The sequence below is a fragment of the Artemia franciscana genome, chromosome 10 (genome assembly GCF_032884065.1).
Source record: "Artemia franciscana chromosome 10, ASM3288406v1, whole genome shotgun sequence".
NCBI classification, from domain to species: Eukaryota; Metazoa; Arthropoda; class Branchiopoda; order Anostraca; family Artemiidae; genus Artemia; species Artemia franciscana.
In genome coordinates this window covers 8,477,271-8,497,033 of record NC_088872.1, presented here as the reverse complement: position 1 = coordinate 8,497,033, position 19,763 = coordinate 8,477,271, and the positions used below count along the sequence as shown (strand labels likewise).

Genomic DNA, 19,763 nt, shown 5'->3' with positions numbered 1-19,763 from the left:
TCTGTGGAGAGCCAAAGTCAAAACATGCATTGATTCAAAAAGGTTCAGAAATTAAATAAAAAAAACAAGTTTTTTAACTGAAAGTAAGGAGCGACATTAAAACTTAAAACGAACAGAAATTACTTCGTATATGAAAGGGGCTGCTTCCTCATCAACGCCCCACTCTTTGCGCTAAAGTTTTTTACTGTTTTAAAAAGAAGAGTTGAGAGAAAGAGTCAAACTTTAGCGTAAAGAGCAGGGCGTTGATGAGGAAGCAGCCCCTTTTATATACCAAGTAATTTCTGTTCGTTTTAAATTTTAATGTCGCTCCATACTTTCAGTTAAAAAACTTGTTTTTTTTATTTAATTTTTCGAACTTAAAACAAACAGAAATTGCTATAAATGAATATGGGAAATCCAAAATGAACATAAATTTACATTTTAACATAACTTAATACATTTTAACATAATATAGTAAATACATAAAATATCATACAATATAATGATGCTCGCAATAAATAAAATAAAATTTAACAAAAACAAATTAATAGCTATGAACAAAATTAGATTTTTTCTCAGGTGGTAAAATGTAGAAGATGATTAACTGTTACAAATCAAAAGAAGGAACCCCAAACTCTAAGTTTATGTCATACAAAAGAAGTTTATGCCGTGATCTAAGTCTTGTCAAGAAATGTCAACTGTCAGTCTAAAAAAAAAAAAAAAAAAAAAAAAAGTAAATTATCAATTTTTGAGTTATAATAAATTTCTTTTCAAATTATGAATGGATTGAAAATCTGTAAATTGAACACATCATCAATATTTCATAAATATCTCCTAGTTTGCTAATTGAAACAGATCGTGGTACCGAACTGTAGTAAGGAGCGACCCGGCTCAATAGTAACCGAAACTCTAAAAAACGGATTTTTGATACCAATAGATACATCAACAGATTATAGGTTTTATGCTGATTTTAAATATATAAGTTCCATCAAGTTTAGTCTCACCCATAAAAAGTTAACACCCTGAAAATATTTGCCTTATTTTCAAATAAGGGGGAAGCATCACCTAAAAGTCATAGAATCTTATTGAAAATCACACCATCAGATTCACCGTATCAGAGAAAACCCTACTGAAAAGGTTTCAAGCTCCTATCTAAAAAAAATTTGATATTTTGTAGCTTTTGTGAGAAGAAAGATCACGGATGCTTGTTTGTTTGTTTTTTTTTCCCAGAGGTGATTGCATCAGCCCAGTGGTCCTAGAATGTCACTAGAAGGATCATTCAAACGGAAATTAAAAGTTTAAGTGCCCTTTTTAAGTGATTGAAAAAATAGAAGGCAACTAGGCCCCCTCCCACACTCATTTTTCCCAAAGTCGCTGGATCAGCATTTTGAGATAGCCAAATTTGTTCAACATAGTCGAAAAATCTAATAACTATGTCTTTGAGGATAACTTAATCCCCAACAGTCCCTGGGAGTAGGGCTGCAGGCTATGAGCTTTGCCCATTGTTTACATATATTATTGGTTATTGGGAAGTGTACATATGTTTCCAGGGTGGATTTTCTTCTGGTGGTGAGGGAGGGTTGAGGGAAGGGGGGTTACGTGAGAGGATCTTTCCATGGAAGAATTCATCATGAGGGAAGAGAATTTCCATGAAGGGGGCACTGGATTTTCCAGCATTGTTTTAAAAAACAATGAAAAACTAAATAGAAAACAAGTTTTTTCAACTGAAAGTAAGGAGCAACATTAAAACTTGAAACGGACAGAAATTATTAAGTATATGAGGAAGTTCTTCCCCTCCTCAATACCTTGCTCTTTACGCTAAAGTATTTTCAGTAATTTCAAAAGAGCTATTTATTCTAATTAAACGGCCTTTGTGATTCAAGGGACATTCTTAAAGAATTGGAACGAAATTCGAACTTTAGCGTGAAGAGAGAGGTATTGAAGAGAGGGTGAACCCCCTCATGTACGTTATAAAATATGAGAATATAGAAGTTCGTTACGTAAGGTAATTCGTAAGTTACGTATATTTATTACTAATAAGAACGTTCGTAAATAAAATTTTAAGTTCTAGTGGCCTGTTTAAGCAACCAAAAAAACTGGAGGGCAACTAGACCCCTTACCCTGCCCACTTTTCTAAAAATCGCCCGATGAAAACTTTGAGAAAGCCATTTAGCCAAAAAAGTAAAATTAATATGCAAATTTCATTTTAATTATTCATGTGTGGTGAGCCAAAATCAAGACCTAAATTAATTAAAAAACGTTCAAAAATTAAATAAAAAAAAAGTTCTTTTAACTGAAAATAAGGAGCGACAATAGAACTTAAAACGAACAGAAATTATTCCGTATATGAAAGGGGCTGTCCCCTCTCAACACCCTGCTCTTTACGCTAAATTTTGACTCTTTGTCACTTTTCTACTTTTTAAAACAATAAAAAACTTTAGCGTAAAAGGTGGGATTGAAAGAGTTGAAGGTTGAAGAGGGGACAGCTCCTTTCATATACGAAATTATTTCTGTTTGTCTTAAGTTTTAATGTTGCTCCTTACTTTCAGTTAAAAAACTTGTTTTTTTTTTACTAAGAAATAAGACACGAGATTAGTGTTTAGATTAATGTCGCAAAGAATTATTTTCAGATAAAAGTATCATGTTTGTAATTAAGTTCTTTGTTTTCTTTGTTTTTTTTTTGCAAAAGCTATTTTTTTCCAAGACGAAGATCAAAGTAGATGATTTCTATGCCCATTTACCTAAACACAGATCAGGGTGAAGCAGGACTCCAAGTATTTTTAACCTATGCCTCCAATAAAACAACCAACTTCTGGGTTCAGCTGATCTAAATATCTCATGATCTAACTACCATTCTTTGCCCAAAAAGGTCAAGACCAAGAGGCCAAAGAAGAAGGTTTTTGGTCATTATTAACTTAAGCATGTATTACATAAAACTAGGAACTTCTTTTAGAAAGGCAATATTTATTTTTAGTTTACTATATGAAGAATAAAGAAGATAACTTCTAAGCCCCCTTCCCAACAATAAGTGTAGGCTTTCCCAGTATTTTCAACCCCCTAAACCCCCATTTTTAATGTTTTATATGAAGAATAAAGAAGACAATTTCTAAGACCTTGCGCTAATAATCCATGTAGGCTATCCTAGTATATTCAACCCCAGAACACCCCCTCCTTTCCTTCCTGAAAAGCCATCTAATTTAACCGCCACTTATTTTCCTAAGTAAAACGACATTTTGATTATTGACACGGACAAAAATTATCTGAAACTAGAAAAAGATAACATATTTCTAATTAATTGCGCTGCTCTCTTTGGCATTGTAATGTATATTTTCTAGTTTCCAAGATGGATGTTGTATCGAGTTTTCTTGTGAAACTAGGAAGATTGTTTTACGCTGTTAATCCAGCATCATCGACTTTTAAAAATGTTCATGAAGTTCCACCATATGTCGTAGAGGTAATGTATATCTTTTCGGATTTCTGCTTGGAACACTAATCCATTGAAGCCTGGGAGAGGGAGCGTTGACAGAAAAGGATAAAGGGGCTAATGAGCCAAATTGCGAGTTACTTCACCGTGAAAATATTGATATAACGTACATTTAAAAAGTTGAAACACTGGTGTATAGTTGCATAACAACTATGAAAATGAACTTTAGGGAGTATTTTTTTCGAGGGGGGGGGGGGTAGAGGGTAACTAAAGTCTTAAAAAGTGTCACTTTGGGCAAATATTATATAACTGGTTGTGAGGGGTACTTCAAAATGATTTAGGACGAGGGTGGTTGTCAGCCCCTATGTTTCCCTTATTTTTACGAATATATTTGGAATAGTTTTATGAAATTGGTTATATTGGTAACATACTTCCGTTTATTGTTCAAATTGAGTGTAATATTGAGTTGTAAATTCATATGCCTTTTTCCACAGAAAGTGAAGGAGGGTGGGGAGTAGCTTCCCGTAGGAACAAGATCCCGTATAGGAACTAGGAACAGGGGTTGTTACAAAAGGGGTTGTCGTGTGAACTTTAAGAGAGGCTCATTTGATTGGAAACGTATAGTTCTAGTTCCCATTTAAAAGTCAAACATATGGAGCGCTACTAACCCCCAAACCTCACATTTTCTTTTTCCAAAACGTATTCAATCAAAATTGTGAGATAGCTACTTTGTTACCAATAGTCCAAAAATCATGTAACGCTGTCCTTAGGGTGGGCACAATCCCCCCGAGCCTATGAGCAAGGGTTGTAAGTTATGCCCCTAGCCATTTATGGCTTTTATGGAACGGGTGGTCGCATAAACTTTGGATCAGATGGAGCTCATTTGATTTGAAGTCAGGAATCTTAGTACCCCTTTTAAGAGTCAAAAGTGAATAGAGAGCAATCAGCCACCAAGCCTATCATTCTCCAAAATCTATCTGATCGAAATTTTAAGAGAACTATTTTGTTCAGCATTGTTGAAAGGTCCAGTAATTATCTCTTTGAGGATTTCAACCTCACCACAGTCCTCAGTACAAGGGCAGTAAGTTAGGCAATTCGTTCATTGTTTACACATAATGTATGTTATTGAAAAAGCTATGCATGTTTGAACTTTACTTTCCAAGAAGACGAAGGGCATTAAGGTGAGCCTTTCAGAGAATGTCGAGGAAAGTGTTGTACTAAATTAAAACACGTTATGTGTATACAGATTGTCAAAATGGTGTAACGCTGGAATAAATTAGTATATAAATCTGGAAAATTAAGGAAATGATAAGGGGATGATCAAAAATGTAATATTTGCATGCTACAACTACTACTACAACTACCACCACTACTACTACCACAATACTCCATTTGCAATTTGCAAACTTGAACTAAATCAAAAGACACCATGTGCAAGCACATTGCTTGCACATAGCGTATTTTGGCGTATTTGGCGTACATAGCGTACATGGGGTATTTTGCTGGCAAAATACCCCAATCTACTTATAAGTATCTGCCCGCCCACAGGGGCCTTACTCGTTTGCTTTAGTTTCTTGTTCGTTCTGTTTTGTGTAGTGTTTGTTGGTACTCCGCTTTGATTTTTTGTAGTGGGTCAAAAATAAACTATTATTATTATTTATTGTCAAAGTGGCGTATCTCAAGAGCTGATTTGGGTATTAAGTTAGAACTTTCAGAGAATGCTTAAAGGGGGAGATCATCTCACTAAAAGGCAACATGTGCACACTACCACTAATACTATTGTTACTGCTACATTTACTACAGATACTACTTATACTACTACTCTACTAATACTTCTGTTGCATCTATTTGTAAGGCGAAGAGCAATGAAATAAAAATTACAAGAAGTATATGAACATACAGGTTATCAAAAGGACATATAAGCAACGTCACTGAAATGGCTAATTGTATTAAGTTGAAAATTACAGGAGTTGGTGAGAGGGATATCCTACTGATCAAAAGGCAATATGTTAATACTACTGCTGCTAGTAGTACTACCGCTATTCAGTACTATTACTAGTAATATCAATACTACTACTGTGACTACTATTACAGCTATGCCTAAGGGCATGAAGGTGAAATTTTCAAGGAGTTTTAAGGGGGAAGGTGAACTGAATCGCAATACGCCTTCTGGATGCAGCCTGTCAAAAGGGTGTAACAGCAATACATTTGGAATAGTTTGGTGTGAGAAGTTGAAACTAACAGAGTTTGTTGTGAGGGATATTTGCATCCTAATGCTACTGGTTCTACTCATACTACTACTAGGCCTACTGTTACTATTATTACCACTTCTATTGCTACTGCTGCCACTAAAGGTGAGGTCACTATAATTAATTCTACATGTACTACTGCTTCTATTGCTATTAAAACCATGGTTCTTAAGGCAAAAAATTTGGGACTTATAAAAACTGTATGGCTGACTGACCGTATTTCAAAAAGTAGGTTGAACGAAAAATGTGGTTCAATCCTGCTTTCTAGGGCTATAATGAAAGAAAGGTTGAGATGGCTAGGCCAGGTTCTGCGGATGAAGGATGACAGATTGCCGAAAATTTAAAGGAAATGAGAACTTCCTGGAAGGGTGTAAAGAGGGAGGCCTTGAATAGATTACGTTGGAGGAGGAGCGTGCGTAGCTGTGTTGGCCTCAGGTGGCTTGGTGCTGAAGTGAGTTATTAGTAGTAGTAGTAGTAGTAGTATTAGTACTCGGGGTGTTAAGGTGAAACTTCTGAGGCTATTACTATTACTACTTCTGCTCTTACAATTTAAATAAGTAAAAAGAGTGTAAGTGTATACAGGTTATCAAACAACATAGATAGAATCTTTTGGGAATGATATTAAGTTTTATTTTTCAGGTCAACTTCAGGAGTTATTAAATAAAAAAACAAACAAGTTTTTTTAACTGAAAGTAAGGAGCGACATTAAAACTTAAAACGAACAGAAATTACTCCGTGTATGAAAGGGGCTGCTCCCTCCTCAATGCCCCGCTCTTTACGCTAAAGTTTGACTCTTTCTTTCAATTCTACTTTATAAAACAGGAAACGAATTTAACGTAAAGAGCGAGGTGTTGAAGAGGGAACATCCCCTTTCATACTTGGAGTAATTTCTGTTCGTTTTAAGTTTTAACGTCCTTACTTTCAGTTAAAAAAACCTGTTTTCTTATTTAATTTCTGAACGTTTTTGAATTAATGCATGTTTGATTTTGGCTTTTCGCACATGAATAATTAAAACGAAATTTGCGAATTAATTTTTTTTGCTAAAAGGCTTTCTCTTAGTTTTGATTGGACGATTTTGAGAAAAGGGGTGGGGGAGGAGGCTTAGTTGCCCTCCAAATTTTCGGTTACTTAAAAAGGCAACTAGAACTATTTTTATTAGTAAAAAATACACGTAAGTTACGAATCACCCTACGTAACGAACCTCTATATTAGTATATTTTTATTGTGTATATCAGGGGGTTTGCCCCCTCGTTAATACCTCGTTCTTTACATTAAAGCTTTAGTTTTGTCCCAATTCTTTAAGAATGACGCCTGAATCACAAAGGCCATAGAATAAATAGTTGAAATTACTAAGAATGTTTGAGTGTATTGAGCAGGGTATCTAGGAGGAGATGAAGCCCTCATATGCATAATAATCTCTGTTCGTTTTAAGTTTTAATGCGGCTCCTTACTTTCAATTGAAAAAACGTTTTCATAATTATTTTTTCATTGTTTTTGAGATGGAATTTCTCTTCCCCGTGACAAATTCCTCCAAGGAAGATCCTCCCACGTAGCCCCCTCCCCCGACCAAAAAATCCTCCTGAAAACGTTTGTATACTTCCCAATAATTATTGCTCAATGCAAACACTGGCCAAAGTTTGTAGCTTGCAGCCCCTCCCCGGGGACTGTGGGGGAGTAAGTCAGCCCCGCAGATATAGTTATTATGTGTTTTGGCTATGCTGAACAAAATGATCGGTCTTCTGGAAAAAAATATGAAGTTCAACATTAACTTCGGAGCTTTAAACTTCTACAGTAGGGTTCTCTGATACACTGAATGATTTTGTCTAGATGCTATGACTTTTAGGGGGTGTTACCCCTTATTTTCCAAAATAAGGCAAATTTTCTCAGGCTTGTGACTTTTGATGAGTAAGACTAAATTTGATAAAACTTATATATTTAAAATCAATATAAAAATCTTTTCTTTTGATGTATCTATTAGTATCAAAATTCCGTTTCGGTTACTATTGAGCCGAGTCGCTCTTTACTACAGTTCGTTACCACAAACTGTTTGATAAAGTTAAATTGAAAAATACTGTTTGGGTCAGGATTAGAAATTGTTGAAAAGGTTTCTCTAACGTAAATGGAATAGTTTAACTAATGATATTAAGATTATTGGAGACCTCAATGGATTGAGGGAAACCATTAAGGAATTGCTTTTTGCTGATTATGAGTTTTGACTGATTGATTTATTTGATGATTGTGGGGATTTTGTTGATTTGCTGTTCCTGGAGAAAAAGTATTATATATGATATCCTTTTGTATTCATTGTTTAGTGTGATGGTATAAGTGGTGTCGGAGGCCAACTGTTCTTTGTGTTTTACGGTCTTTTTTTCTCTCCCCCCCACGGAGAAGCTTTGCTTTTTAGGGGAAGTAGCAATATTTTTTTTTGTATGTTTTGTCAAAAATCCTACACATGTCAAAACCCTCTCTCTCATATAATAGGAACCCAAACTATGGATTCTTATAAAAAAACTGAAAAAAATTTTAAATATTCTTTCCCATGAAAAAGACTATGTCAATAAGAAACGAGCAAAAATTAATTTTAAAAACTTTTTCCACCAAAGAAGCTTTTCAAAGAAAAGTAATGAGCTCCATTAAGCCATTAATGAACAGAAATGAATTAAAATAATCATCCAAGTGTAGAAATACCACAAATCATGTCAATAGATAAAAAAACTCAAACGAATTGGAATTACAATAAATAACCGAGTCAAACAAAACACGAGCAGAAATTAACATGAGTAGGGCTCATGACCCTCATGCCTTCTCAAGACCAGAACATAATTTGGGCTTTACTGAAGACAAAAGAAAAGTTTTAAATATTTTCCCTTTTCGCAGTTTCATAAAAAAAAATTACCAAATTTTTAAGGAATAAATATCAGTATATGTCAATTAAACTGTCAATCCACGTTCATTTGTTTTGTTTTTAACGTAACGTAAAATAGTAAGTATGCTTACTACAAACTCATCAAGAGTTTGTGTGCTTATCAGGTTTGGTTGACAGGGTTGCCAAATTTATGGTCCATGAATTTGTCCCCTGAGCATCCAAAAATGTGTCATTTTTAGCTAAAATTTGTCCATCTTGAAATCTCAAAAACAAAAGGCTATTTTTTTTTTACCAGTTGTATTATTGACCAACATTTTACTTTCAAATACTTTCAATTTACTTTCAAATACTTTCAAATTTACTTTCAAATTACTTTCAAAGCCGCCAGATAACATCCAATATAATGAAAACGAAAAAATTATTACAAAACATTGATACAAAATTACCAATTGAGAAAAAGCACAAAGCGTAATATAAACATATAAACCCTGGAGAAAATGCTTTACTTACGATATCTCTGACCAAAAACTGGATGACCAAAAAAAAAAAGAAACTTTAAAAAAAAAAAAAGAAAGAAAAAAGCACTGCTTTGCTGACAAGTGACATTTGTCTTTGTTTATCATTAAATAAAAAAAAAACAAGTTTTTTTAACGGAAAGTAAGGAGCGGCATTAAAACTTAAAACGAACAGAAATTACTTCGTATATGAAAGGACTGCTTCCTCATCAACGCCCCGCTCTTTACGCTAAAGTTTGACTCTTTCTCTTAACTCCACTTTTTAAAATAGTAAAAAACTTTAGCGTAAAGAGCGGGGCCTTGATGAGGCTAGATTCTAGGACCACTGGGTCGATACGATCACCCTTGGAAAAAAAAAACAAAAAAAAAAACGAACAAATTATCGCGCATCCGTGATCTGTTTTCTGGCAAAGAATGCAAAATTCCACATTTTTATAGATATGAGCTTGAAACTTCTACAATAAGGTTCTCTGATACGCTAAATCTGTTGGTGTGATTTTTGTTAAGATTGTATGACCTTTAGAGGATGTTTCCCCCTATTTTCGAAAATGAGGCAAATTTTCTCAGGCTCGTATTTTTTGATGGGTAAAACTAATCTTGATGAAACTTATATATTTAAAATCAGCATTAAAATGCGATTCTTTTGATGTAACTATTGGTATCAAAATTTCATTTTCATTTTTTAGAGTTTCGGTTACTATTGAGCCGGGTCGCTCCTTACCACAGTTCGTTACCACGAACTGTTTGAATATACAGCTCCAATTCGGAAATGCTTCGTTTTATGTCACAAATCTACATATTGCATCTCTGTTTTGTCCTTTCGTGTCCCAAATTTCTAAAATGTGTCACGATTTTGCCCTTTCATGTCATTGTGTCCCGGCACATAGAATATGTCCTTTTGACTAAATGTATCCAGTTGGGACAACCTGTTACTCAACCCTGGATACATGTACAGTTCTACTCCTCAGCATTTAGTTAATGAAAAATTAAGCAAGAAAAAACAAGTTTTAATTTCACCAAAGTAGTGAACAAAAAATAAAAACAAAACAGCACTTTAATTAAGAATTATTCCGAATATTTCGACCCCACGTCCGGGAGCCTTTCTCAACGGGAAAAAACAACGGAAAGAACGGAAAAACAACTAAAAATGTTAAAAAAAAAATAAAAAACACGCAAAAAAACACGATAACTAAACACACGAAGAAAAAAAGAGAAAAGAACAACTCACATTAAAAACAAACATCTAGCACTTATGTTACAACATGCGAAAAAAAAACAAAGTGAATGTCTATAGTGAAACCATATAATGAAAGCATTCGCTTTGGTTTTTTTCTTATGTTGCAACATCAGTGCTGGAAGTTTGTTCATAACGTAAGTTGTTATTCGTTTTTTTTTCTTCGTGTGTTTAATTGTCGTGTTTTTTTCGTGTGTGTTATTTTTAAAAAACATTTTCTTTTGTTTTTTCGTTTTTTTCCGTCGAGAAAGGCTCCTGGCCGTGGGGCCAAAATATTTGGAATGTTTTTTAATTAAAGTGTTTTTTTTTTGTTCACTGCTTTGTTGAAATTAAAACCCGTTTTTTCTTGTTTAATTTTTGTAAATGGAAAAGCAGTGTCGCCTAAGAAATTATTTAGTTAATTTAAAAGTTTTAAAAGTTTAAAAATATTTTATAGGGTTTATGCTTGTTTCAAAGTACCCAGTTTGTATTTAATTTATCGATCTTTCCTGAGTTTTATGACTAAAGATATGAAGCTCATTAAAAATGATCTCTAATGGATTTATTATTTCACTTTTATGCATAGTTGAAATTAAACTTATCTTCATCAGAAATTGAAGATTTTAACATTTGATTTTTGTCGAGTTAGTTGTTTAATAGGCTACTTTTTATTTTTATACTAAACGGAAGATTTCCAGCCCAACCCCTATTCAATTTTACAATCTTTATTTTAAACTGCCTATTTGTTTTCAAAGGGAAATAAATATTTATCTAAAGGGAAAATGCCAAAAATAAAGGGAAGGGTATCAACCCCCCTAAAAATAAAACATAAGAAATGCAGAGCTTTATTTCGCTCGAAAAAACAAAACTTTTCGTGAAAAAAAAACTGCTTGAAATGTTGCCCCTCCCACTTGAGGCTGTTGCTGCCCGCCATCTGTTCACTCGAAAAATTCACTTACCAAATGGAAATTCATGAAAGTTAAGATTAATTTTGAATTTCTGCCTGCACAGTTTTTTTTAGAGATAATAATTATTATTCTAAAGGCAAAAAGTAAAGAAAATCAAGAGCTCCACAAGAGAAAACAGGGTTTCAGGCCTTTGAGAAAATACAAAAATAATAAACTTTATTGCACTCAGAATAAAATAAGACAGTTATCTGGCAAAAAATACCTGTTCTCAAACACTATCCCTCCTTCACCCACTGCAATATCCCCCCTCCGACAGAAAAATTTTACATATAAAAGTGGTCTATTCATGCAAGTTTGAAGAAAATTTTACTTTTAGGCTGCACATTTTTTCGTTTTGTTTATTGTGCTGGAGAGGATCATTCTTATTCTAAAAGGCAAAAACAAGTCACAAATAAATGACTCGATTACTTCAGTGTCAAATGGTCTATTCATGGAGGTTTCCAAGTAAGTACCAATCATCTTCTATATCTATATATATATATAAAAATAAGTTGTCTGTGTGTGTGTGTGTGTCGAGTGACGTCATGTTTGTGTGTCGACTGACGTCATGTTTGTCGACTGACGTCATTTTAAGGATTGAGCTGTATGCGTCATGAAGTTGTTTGTCGACTGACGTCATGTTTGTCAACTGATGAAATTACATACCGGGACACCGGGACACAAATGACGACCGGGACACAGGGAATATAAATGACGACCGGGAACCTCAAAGAGAAATTACAGACTGGGACACCCGGACACAAATCACGACCGGGACACAGGGAATATAAATGACGACCGGGACACAGGGACACAACTACAACGGGGACGCCGGGGGCACAGGTTGGATATATAAATGACGACCGGGACACAGGGATTGTTCGAATAGAAAATACAGACCGGGACACCGGGACACAAATGACAACCGGGACACCGGGACACAGGGAATATAAATGACGACCGGGACACTCAAAGAGAAATTACAAACTGGGACACCGGGACACAAATGACGACTGGGACACAGGGAATATAAATGACAACCGGGACACAGGGACACATCATTAGAATAATGAGGTATAGATCTGAATATGGATTGTTTTTCCCATGGACAATTATATGTTGCATGTTCAAGAGTCAGTAAACCTTATTCTAATGATTGCCCTTGAGCTTTGTTGATGGTGATTGCTAATCGAACATTCCCTGTGTCCCTGTCGTCATTTATATATCCCCCTGTGCCCCCCGGCGTCCCCGTTGTTGTTGTTTCCCTGTGTCCCGGTCGTCATTTGTGTCCCGGTGTCCCAGTCTGTAATCTCTCTTTGAGTGTCGCGGTCGTCATTTATATTCCCTGTGTCGCGGTGTCCCGGTCGTCATTTTTGTCCCGGTCGTCATTTGTGTTCCGGTGTCCCGGTCTGTAATTTCTCTTTGAGTGTCCTGGTCGTCATTTGTGTCCCGGTGCTTTGTTGATGGTGATTGCTAATCGAACATTCCTTGTGTCCCGGTTGCTTTCTCTTTGAGTGTCCCGGTCGTCATTTATATTCCCTATGTCCCGGTGTCCCGGTTGTCATTTGTGTCCCGATGTCCCGGTGTGTAATTTCGTCAATCAACAAACATGACGTCAGTCGACACACAAATATGACGTCACTCGACACACACACACACACACACACACACACACACATACACACACACACACACACACACACACACACACACACACACACACACACACACACACACACACACACACACACACACACACACACACACACACACACACACACACACACACACACACAGACACACACACACACACACACACAGACAACTTATTTTTATATATATAGATAAATATATAAAAAATGTAATAAATAATAAAATGAATAATAATATAATAAATAAATATAATATAATATAAATAATATAATATAATATAATATAATATAAAAATATAATATAAAGACTTTATAATTAAAAGACAAAAGACTTAAATATAATATAATAAAAGGTATAAATATAATTGTTTTCTTTAACTACCACTGGCGGTGAAATTAAACCTGATTGTTTGAATTTGAAACTTCTCGTCACCATGTATATGTAAGGAAATAAAGAGAAAGAGAAGTTCAATTTTAATAAAAAAAAACGTCCATATGCAGTTGTATTGTTTTTGCTGGTAGCGGGTGCCAAATTAAAGACAATAATATGACTGAAAAATCAGCAAACAAAACAAGCACACAATTTTTATGGACGAAAAGTGGTCGTAAATTTAACTACTTATTTGTGCTTATTTATTTCCACGGATTAACATGATAACACTGATGAAAATGTATTATTCCACTAAAAACTCCATAATTTTGAAAAAAAACAAACAAAAAACAAATCTTAGGAAACCGTGGCTTTTAGGCATGAATAGACCTAACTTGGGTCCAGGAGTTAGTACATGCTTTTGTCTTGATGTCGTTGGTGTGTTAAGGTTTTAGTCGATGTCATGATGCTTGAAGAGAAAAAACTACTTTGAATATAAGAATTATAGAAAATCAATATATATATATATATAGGTTGACAAAGGCCTTTTAACAGATGAACCGAATTGTATACCCGTAATCTGGATTGTACATAATCATATTGATCCATTGACATTCAATACCATGAAAACCATTGGAATTGTGAGTTAGCTCGAAAGAGAAATTGCGGATTTAGGTTTTTAATTTTGCCGGTTTTGTGGGTATTAGATAGTTGGTACCTATTATTTGTTTCCAATGTATTTGATGATAAGACCCAGTTGGTTCCAGTGGTAAGACATGTAGGGGACTTGTAAGTAATAATCGTCTGCTAGGCTACAATCATCTTTAGTGAAGAGGGGTTTGTAACTTTTGCTAGTTGGTATAGCCTACCCATACTCACTGTAACCTAGAATTAAGTGTTTACGCAGCGGGTACAAACGATAACGTAAAACAACGAGGCAGTTTCGTAATAATTAATAGAGTGTCATCTATGGTATTTTGATCCTAAGAAGTTACGGATAGCTTTATAATACCAATTAGATTATATAAGATATTGTTCCAAGTTTTGATCCATCACGATGTCTACGATTAAAAGGATAAAGTTCAACTGGCTGCAAAGTCAATTTAGTCCCTTCTTTCGATATTCTTTTGTTATTGTTGTTTTTTCAACGCTGAGGAATAGCCTTTGATCATGTGATTACTGATCGCGTTCTTCTTTGAACATAACGTTTTAAAAGCTTCGATAGGCTGACAACTTCACCGTTTAACCGATAGCAAAGAAACAAAACCAAAGTGTTGGTCTCGCAACACTTTATTCGGCGAAGCCGGACAAAGGTTGCCACAACACTTCACGTTTCTCAGGCAACGTAGGTCTAGTTTGTCTTAAGTTTGTCAGTTTTAGTTTGCTAAAAGTTGTTTGAAATGCCGACTATTATAGATTTAAATACTTTTATAAAATTTTCACTTTTTTGAAATTGATTTGACTAGGCTAGATGGAAAACTGTGAGTGGCGGTTTATCATTCGAGAAAAGTTTGACAGTATTCTAGCATATTCGATCATCGAGAAAATATACTGGCCATAAAAATGGAAACTGCCCATCCATCATTATTCCAATCTTCAAGAAAGGGATTAAATAAAAATGATGCCTACTTTGGTTCTCGTTAACGAACGCATGCAGAATCTGACTGGCTTCGCGGAGTTGACTGTTGAAAATCACGCAGAAGCGATATCTTTGAGTAGAGCTAGAGATCTGGCGGACATCGGAAAGATAGTTCGATACATTGATCCCCTAGAAACATTCAGGCAGGATTCACGGCTGTTGAGCGTGGTTATTGGTGTCCGCGCTTCATCATCTGTAAACGCAGACGATGACAAATCTGTGAGAGAAACGATTCTGAAGGATATGGAAGAGAAAGACATTGACAAATATGTTTTCAGGAGAAAGGAGAAAGCTGTAACTATGGCCGATAAGTCATCCATGGTGATAGATAGCGAGAGGGTAATGGTCGACCCAGCTCTAATCTTCCAACGTGTAGCTGCAGTGGCTGGCACCAGTGGTTCTGACTTGAACGAGGTTCTGTCATCCGAGCTCTTTAGTTTTCCACCATCGATCTTTAGTTCTTTCGAGGTGGTGGGGATAACCGACAAAGCCTCTCTAATAATTGCACTTATAAAAATTGAGGGGCTCGATGGTCCAGTGACATTGCCAGCCACCCAGAGAGTTTTGGACGGTGGCTGGCTAGTCTACAAAATCTTATGGACTACCGGATCCACATACTCAGAGGTGGCAGGATCTTACGTTGATGATGTCACAAGACATTTCGGCCAGGCAGCAGTAGTTTTTGACTCACTGATACACCAACGACAAAAAATTGCACACAGCTGAAGAGAACCAAAGGTTTGTCGTGTCCAACGATTACATTCTCTCCTAACATGAAGATCGTCAAAAGTGAGGAGGAATCTCTGAGAAATACTAAAAATAAACAACGCTTCATCGATCTACCTACTGAGAGGCTGGCGAACTCAGGACTCAAAGTTCTACATGCTCATGATGATGCCGATGTCTTACTTGTACAAACTGCAGTCAGTTGCGCTGAAACTTCCTCGACCACTTTAAGTGGGAATGATAACGACCTATTAGTCCTTCTGCTATACCATATCAAGCTTGATGCATGTGCTATCTTCATGCAAACAGACACACATGGAAATAACCGACGAGTGTACAAAATAAAAAGGATCAAGAACAAACCAGGAACCGAAGCTGCAAAAAATCTACTCGTTTGCCACGCAATGTCTAGCTGCGATACAACATCTAGACTTCACGGCGTAGGGAAACCAGCAGTGTTTCCTTGTCACTTAGAAATGGGATTTGCAAAGATGCTTGCAAGATCTTCATGACACCAGGATTCAACCACTAGGAGATCGCTGAAGCTAGAGAGAAAGCTCTGCTCCGCATCTACAAAGGGAAAATAAAAGAGAAGACCCTGAAGGATGTCCGGTTGTGAGCATTTGCAATGTGGGTTGCAAGTGCAAATCCTTTCGTTCAGGCAGAGTGGCTACCACCGACTTTGGCTGCCGCAAAGTACCACTTTTACAGGTGATATCTGCAAATAATGAAGTGGCAAGACACGTCCAATTCGCTAAAGTCCGAAGAGTGGGGTTGGCACCTCTCCTCGTCACGGAATATATATCTTCCCATAATGCCAGATGCTTCACCAGCACCGGAGAACCCGCTGAAGAGGGTGTGGTGCCAGTGCACCAGCGGGTGCGAATCGCTCAGATGCAGCTGCCGTTGGAACGGTTTGCCCTGCAGCTTTGCCTGCGGGGAGTGTAAAGGGGCGTTATGTGCTAACGCTGAAGCACGACAAGATGAGGACGATAACGAAGAGGAGCGGGAAGAATAATTAGCTTTAGGTTGTACTTTAAAATCAAAATGTTCTTGTGATGAATTTACCTGAGTTCTAAACGTTCCTTTTTATAACTGATTGATCTGAAATTTTGATCTCGATTAAAGAAGTGTTTTTTCAAGATGTTATACCTAGCAACCCCTCATATTACAGGCCCCTTAGAGGTGGAAATGCGATAAATAGTAAACAAAAATGCTTTTGGACCTTATATTTGGCAATACGGTACTCTATTTGATATAAAATGATCCTTTAGCCGGAGCGATCCGACAAATAATGATCTTCGTACTTTACCCCCCCCCCCACCGTTCCTTGAAGGTGAAAATTGATACTGGGGTACGAAAAACTTGATTTCTGACGTCAGATTCAGATTCTTCATGCTTCATTTGATAAAAAACGACCACTTAAACCCAAAAATACGTCCAAATAGAAATTCTGATTTTCCCCCTTATTTTCCCTCTTCAAGAGAGGTCTCAGTGGGATTTGGGGGGATTTTTTCTGTGTGATTAAGCTGATTTTTCTGAACATTTTGGTGTAAAAAAAATTATGTTGCAATTTCCCCGAGGTCAAACCGTATTTTTCCTCCACTATAAAAGAGGGAGAGTTATTTAACTTCTCTTTCTAACATACGCTTAAAAAATGAAATCATAGGTGCAAATAACGTCTCAAAAGTAAATCTATGGAATAAAAGCACACTTTTTGACATGGAAATATGGACCAGTACATGTTGATTTTCATTCTTTCAGGACATGTTCTTATTTTTGCAATTGGAATAAAAATCATCCCTCCATAAAGCCATTCATTACCTTCTTTACTCATTACTTTAGAAATAACTTGCTAGTTGTTGAGATAGTAAAGTGGATGCCACAATCCTGTTGATTTTATCCAGTTCCCTTTCTTGAAGATTGGAATTATGATGGATGGGCAGTTTCCATTCTTATGGCCAGTATATTTTCTCGATGATCGAATATGCTAGAATACCGTCACACTTATCTCGAATGATAAACCGTCACTCACAGTTTTCAATCTCGCCTAGTCAAATCAATTTCAAAAAAGCGAAAGGCTTATAAAAGTATTTAAATCTATTAAAATGCTTATAATAGTCGAAATTTCAAACAACTTTTAGCAAACTAAAAGCGGTAGTAGTAGTAGCAGTAATAGTAGTGGTATACTTGTAGTGCCTTTTCATGTTTTGACGTTCCCCTCAACGTTCTCTGAAGGCTTCACCTGAATACCCTTATTGTTTTTCGAGACAGAGGGTTAATAATGGGAACCTAACGTGCAGCCTTTTTCCCAAGGCTGAAAGGGGTCATATCATCTTCGGAGGTATGGTTATTCGTTTTTCCAACTATGCTGAACAAAATGACTATCTAAAAGTTTTGATAAGTGCTATTGGAGAGAGGACAACAAAGAACGACGAGGGAAGGGGCCTGGCTGCCCCCGTCACTCTTGACCCTTAAAAAGCACTAGAAATTTCACTTTCCTATTGAATGAAATCCTTCCGAAGTTTCGGCTATTGGGTTCGACACAATCAACCTTAGGGAAAACAAAAAACATACATAGAGCCCACTTTGATCTTTACTTAGGCAGCAGTATTGTAATACCTATGAATAATTGAAGGAAAACATCAACTATACATCGGAAAACAACTCTCACTATTTACAGTTTTCGGACTATACACAAACCCAACTTGCCTTTAGGGAACTTTAACCACAGAGACAAAGAGAGATTACTTTTAAAAGTGTTGTAACTCAAAACTTTTCGTTCTATTTGATTTCAATTGTCAATAAGAATTAACCATTAAGATTTTATGTTATTTTTACCTTCTTAAAACTGCCGTAGTAAAAATGGGTAAGTATACGAACGTATAAAAGAAGTGGGGTTATTAGGAAAACTACAGTTTCTCCTTGAACAACAAGGGAAAACACCTTTTTTGTATGGAAGCAGTGATGTTTTCTCTTTTTTACTGTTTTGCTATTTCCATATCGGGAGGGTGGTCTTGCCGAGCCAGTCGTAATAAAATCTTGGGAGAGGACTCATTTGAAAGAAATCGCCATAGCTAGTGTCTTATCTAAAGTAATAAAAATAATATTAAACTAAATTTCAATTTCTGGCTAATGTTTCATCTTCATATAGAAGATGACATAACAAATGCATATTTTCAAAATTCCTCCTATGGTGTATGACACAATATTTGGGTAACTCCGTCACCGTATTCCCTGGCCACAGAATGTTGGGAGGGGACTCATTTGAAAGAAAATCGCCATATCTAGTTTCTTATCTAAGTAACAAAAAATAATAGTAAAATAAATTATAATTTCTGACAAATACTGCATCTTCATGTAGAAGATGATATAACATGTGTATCTTTTCAAAAGTTGCTCCTCTGGTATATGACACCATATTTGCGTAGATCCACAACCGTATTCCCTGGTCATAGAATGTTGGAGAGACTCAATTGAAAGGAAATCGCCATATCTAGCGTCTTAACTAAGTAACAAAAAATAATATTAAAATAAACTGCAAAATCTCACAAATGCTGCATCTTCATATAGAAGATAATATAACATATGTATCTTTTCAAAAGTTGCTCCTCTGGTGTATGACACCACATTTGGGTAACTCCGTCACCGTATTCCCTGGTTATAGAATGTTGGGAGCGGACTCCTTTGAAAGGAAATCATTATATTTAATGTCTTATCTAAGTAACAATATTATACGTAAACAATGAGCAAAGTTCATAATTTCTTAGACCACACTGCTTTTCCATTTACGAAAAAATAATTGAAGAAAAAACGGGTTTAATTTTTATAAAGCAGTGAACAAAATAAAATATAAACTACACTTTAGCTAACAAAAATAAAAATACTCCGAATATTTCGGCCCCACGTCCGGGAGCCTTTCTCAGCGGAAAAAAAAGAAGAAAATTACACACCAACAATTTAAGACTTTTTTTAAAACATTATAAATAAAATGCCACGACAGCTAAAACACCACAAAAAATATAAACAATAAAATAAATAAGAAACAAAACTCACATTATAAAGCAAACACTCCCTCACTGACTGTAACGTTAGAAAAACTAAAGTAATTGTATATATAAAGTAATTGTATATGTGGCAGAGGAAAGTGTCAATATATACAATTACTTTAGTTTTTCTAAAG

The 19,763-nt window shown here is 35.7% G+C and overlaps 1 protein-coding gene across 2 annotated transcripts in view; it reads left to right on the top strand.

Moving 5' to 3' along the window:
* Nucleotides 1–3,314: 3,314 nt before the first annotated feature.
* Nucleotides 3,315–19,763, top strand: part of LOC136031737 (alkylglycerol monooxygenase-like) — a 70,127-nt gene continuing 53,678 nt past the window's right edge. For both annotated transcript variants that reach the window (XM_065711443.1, XM_065711444.1), the window contains exons 1-2: nucleotides 3,315–3,433; nucleotides 11,531–11,658. In XM_065711443.1, coding sequence (XP_065567515.1) covers nucleotides 3,323–3,433; nucleotides 11,531–11,658 — 239 coding nt within the window. In that variant the 5' untranslated portion in view covers nucleotides 3,315–3,322. The remainder of the gene's footprint in view (nucleotides 3,434–11,530; nucleotides 11,659–19,763) is intronic.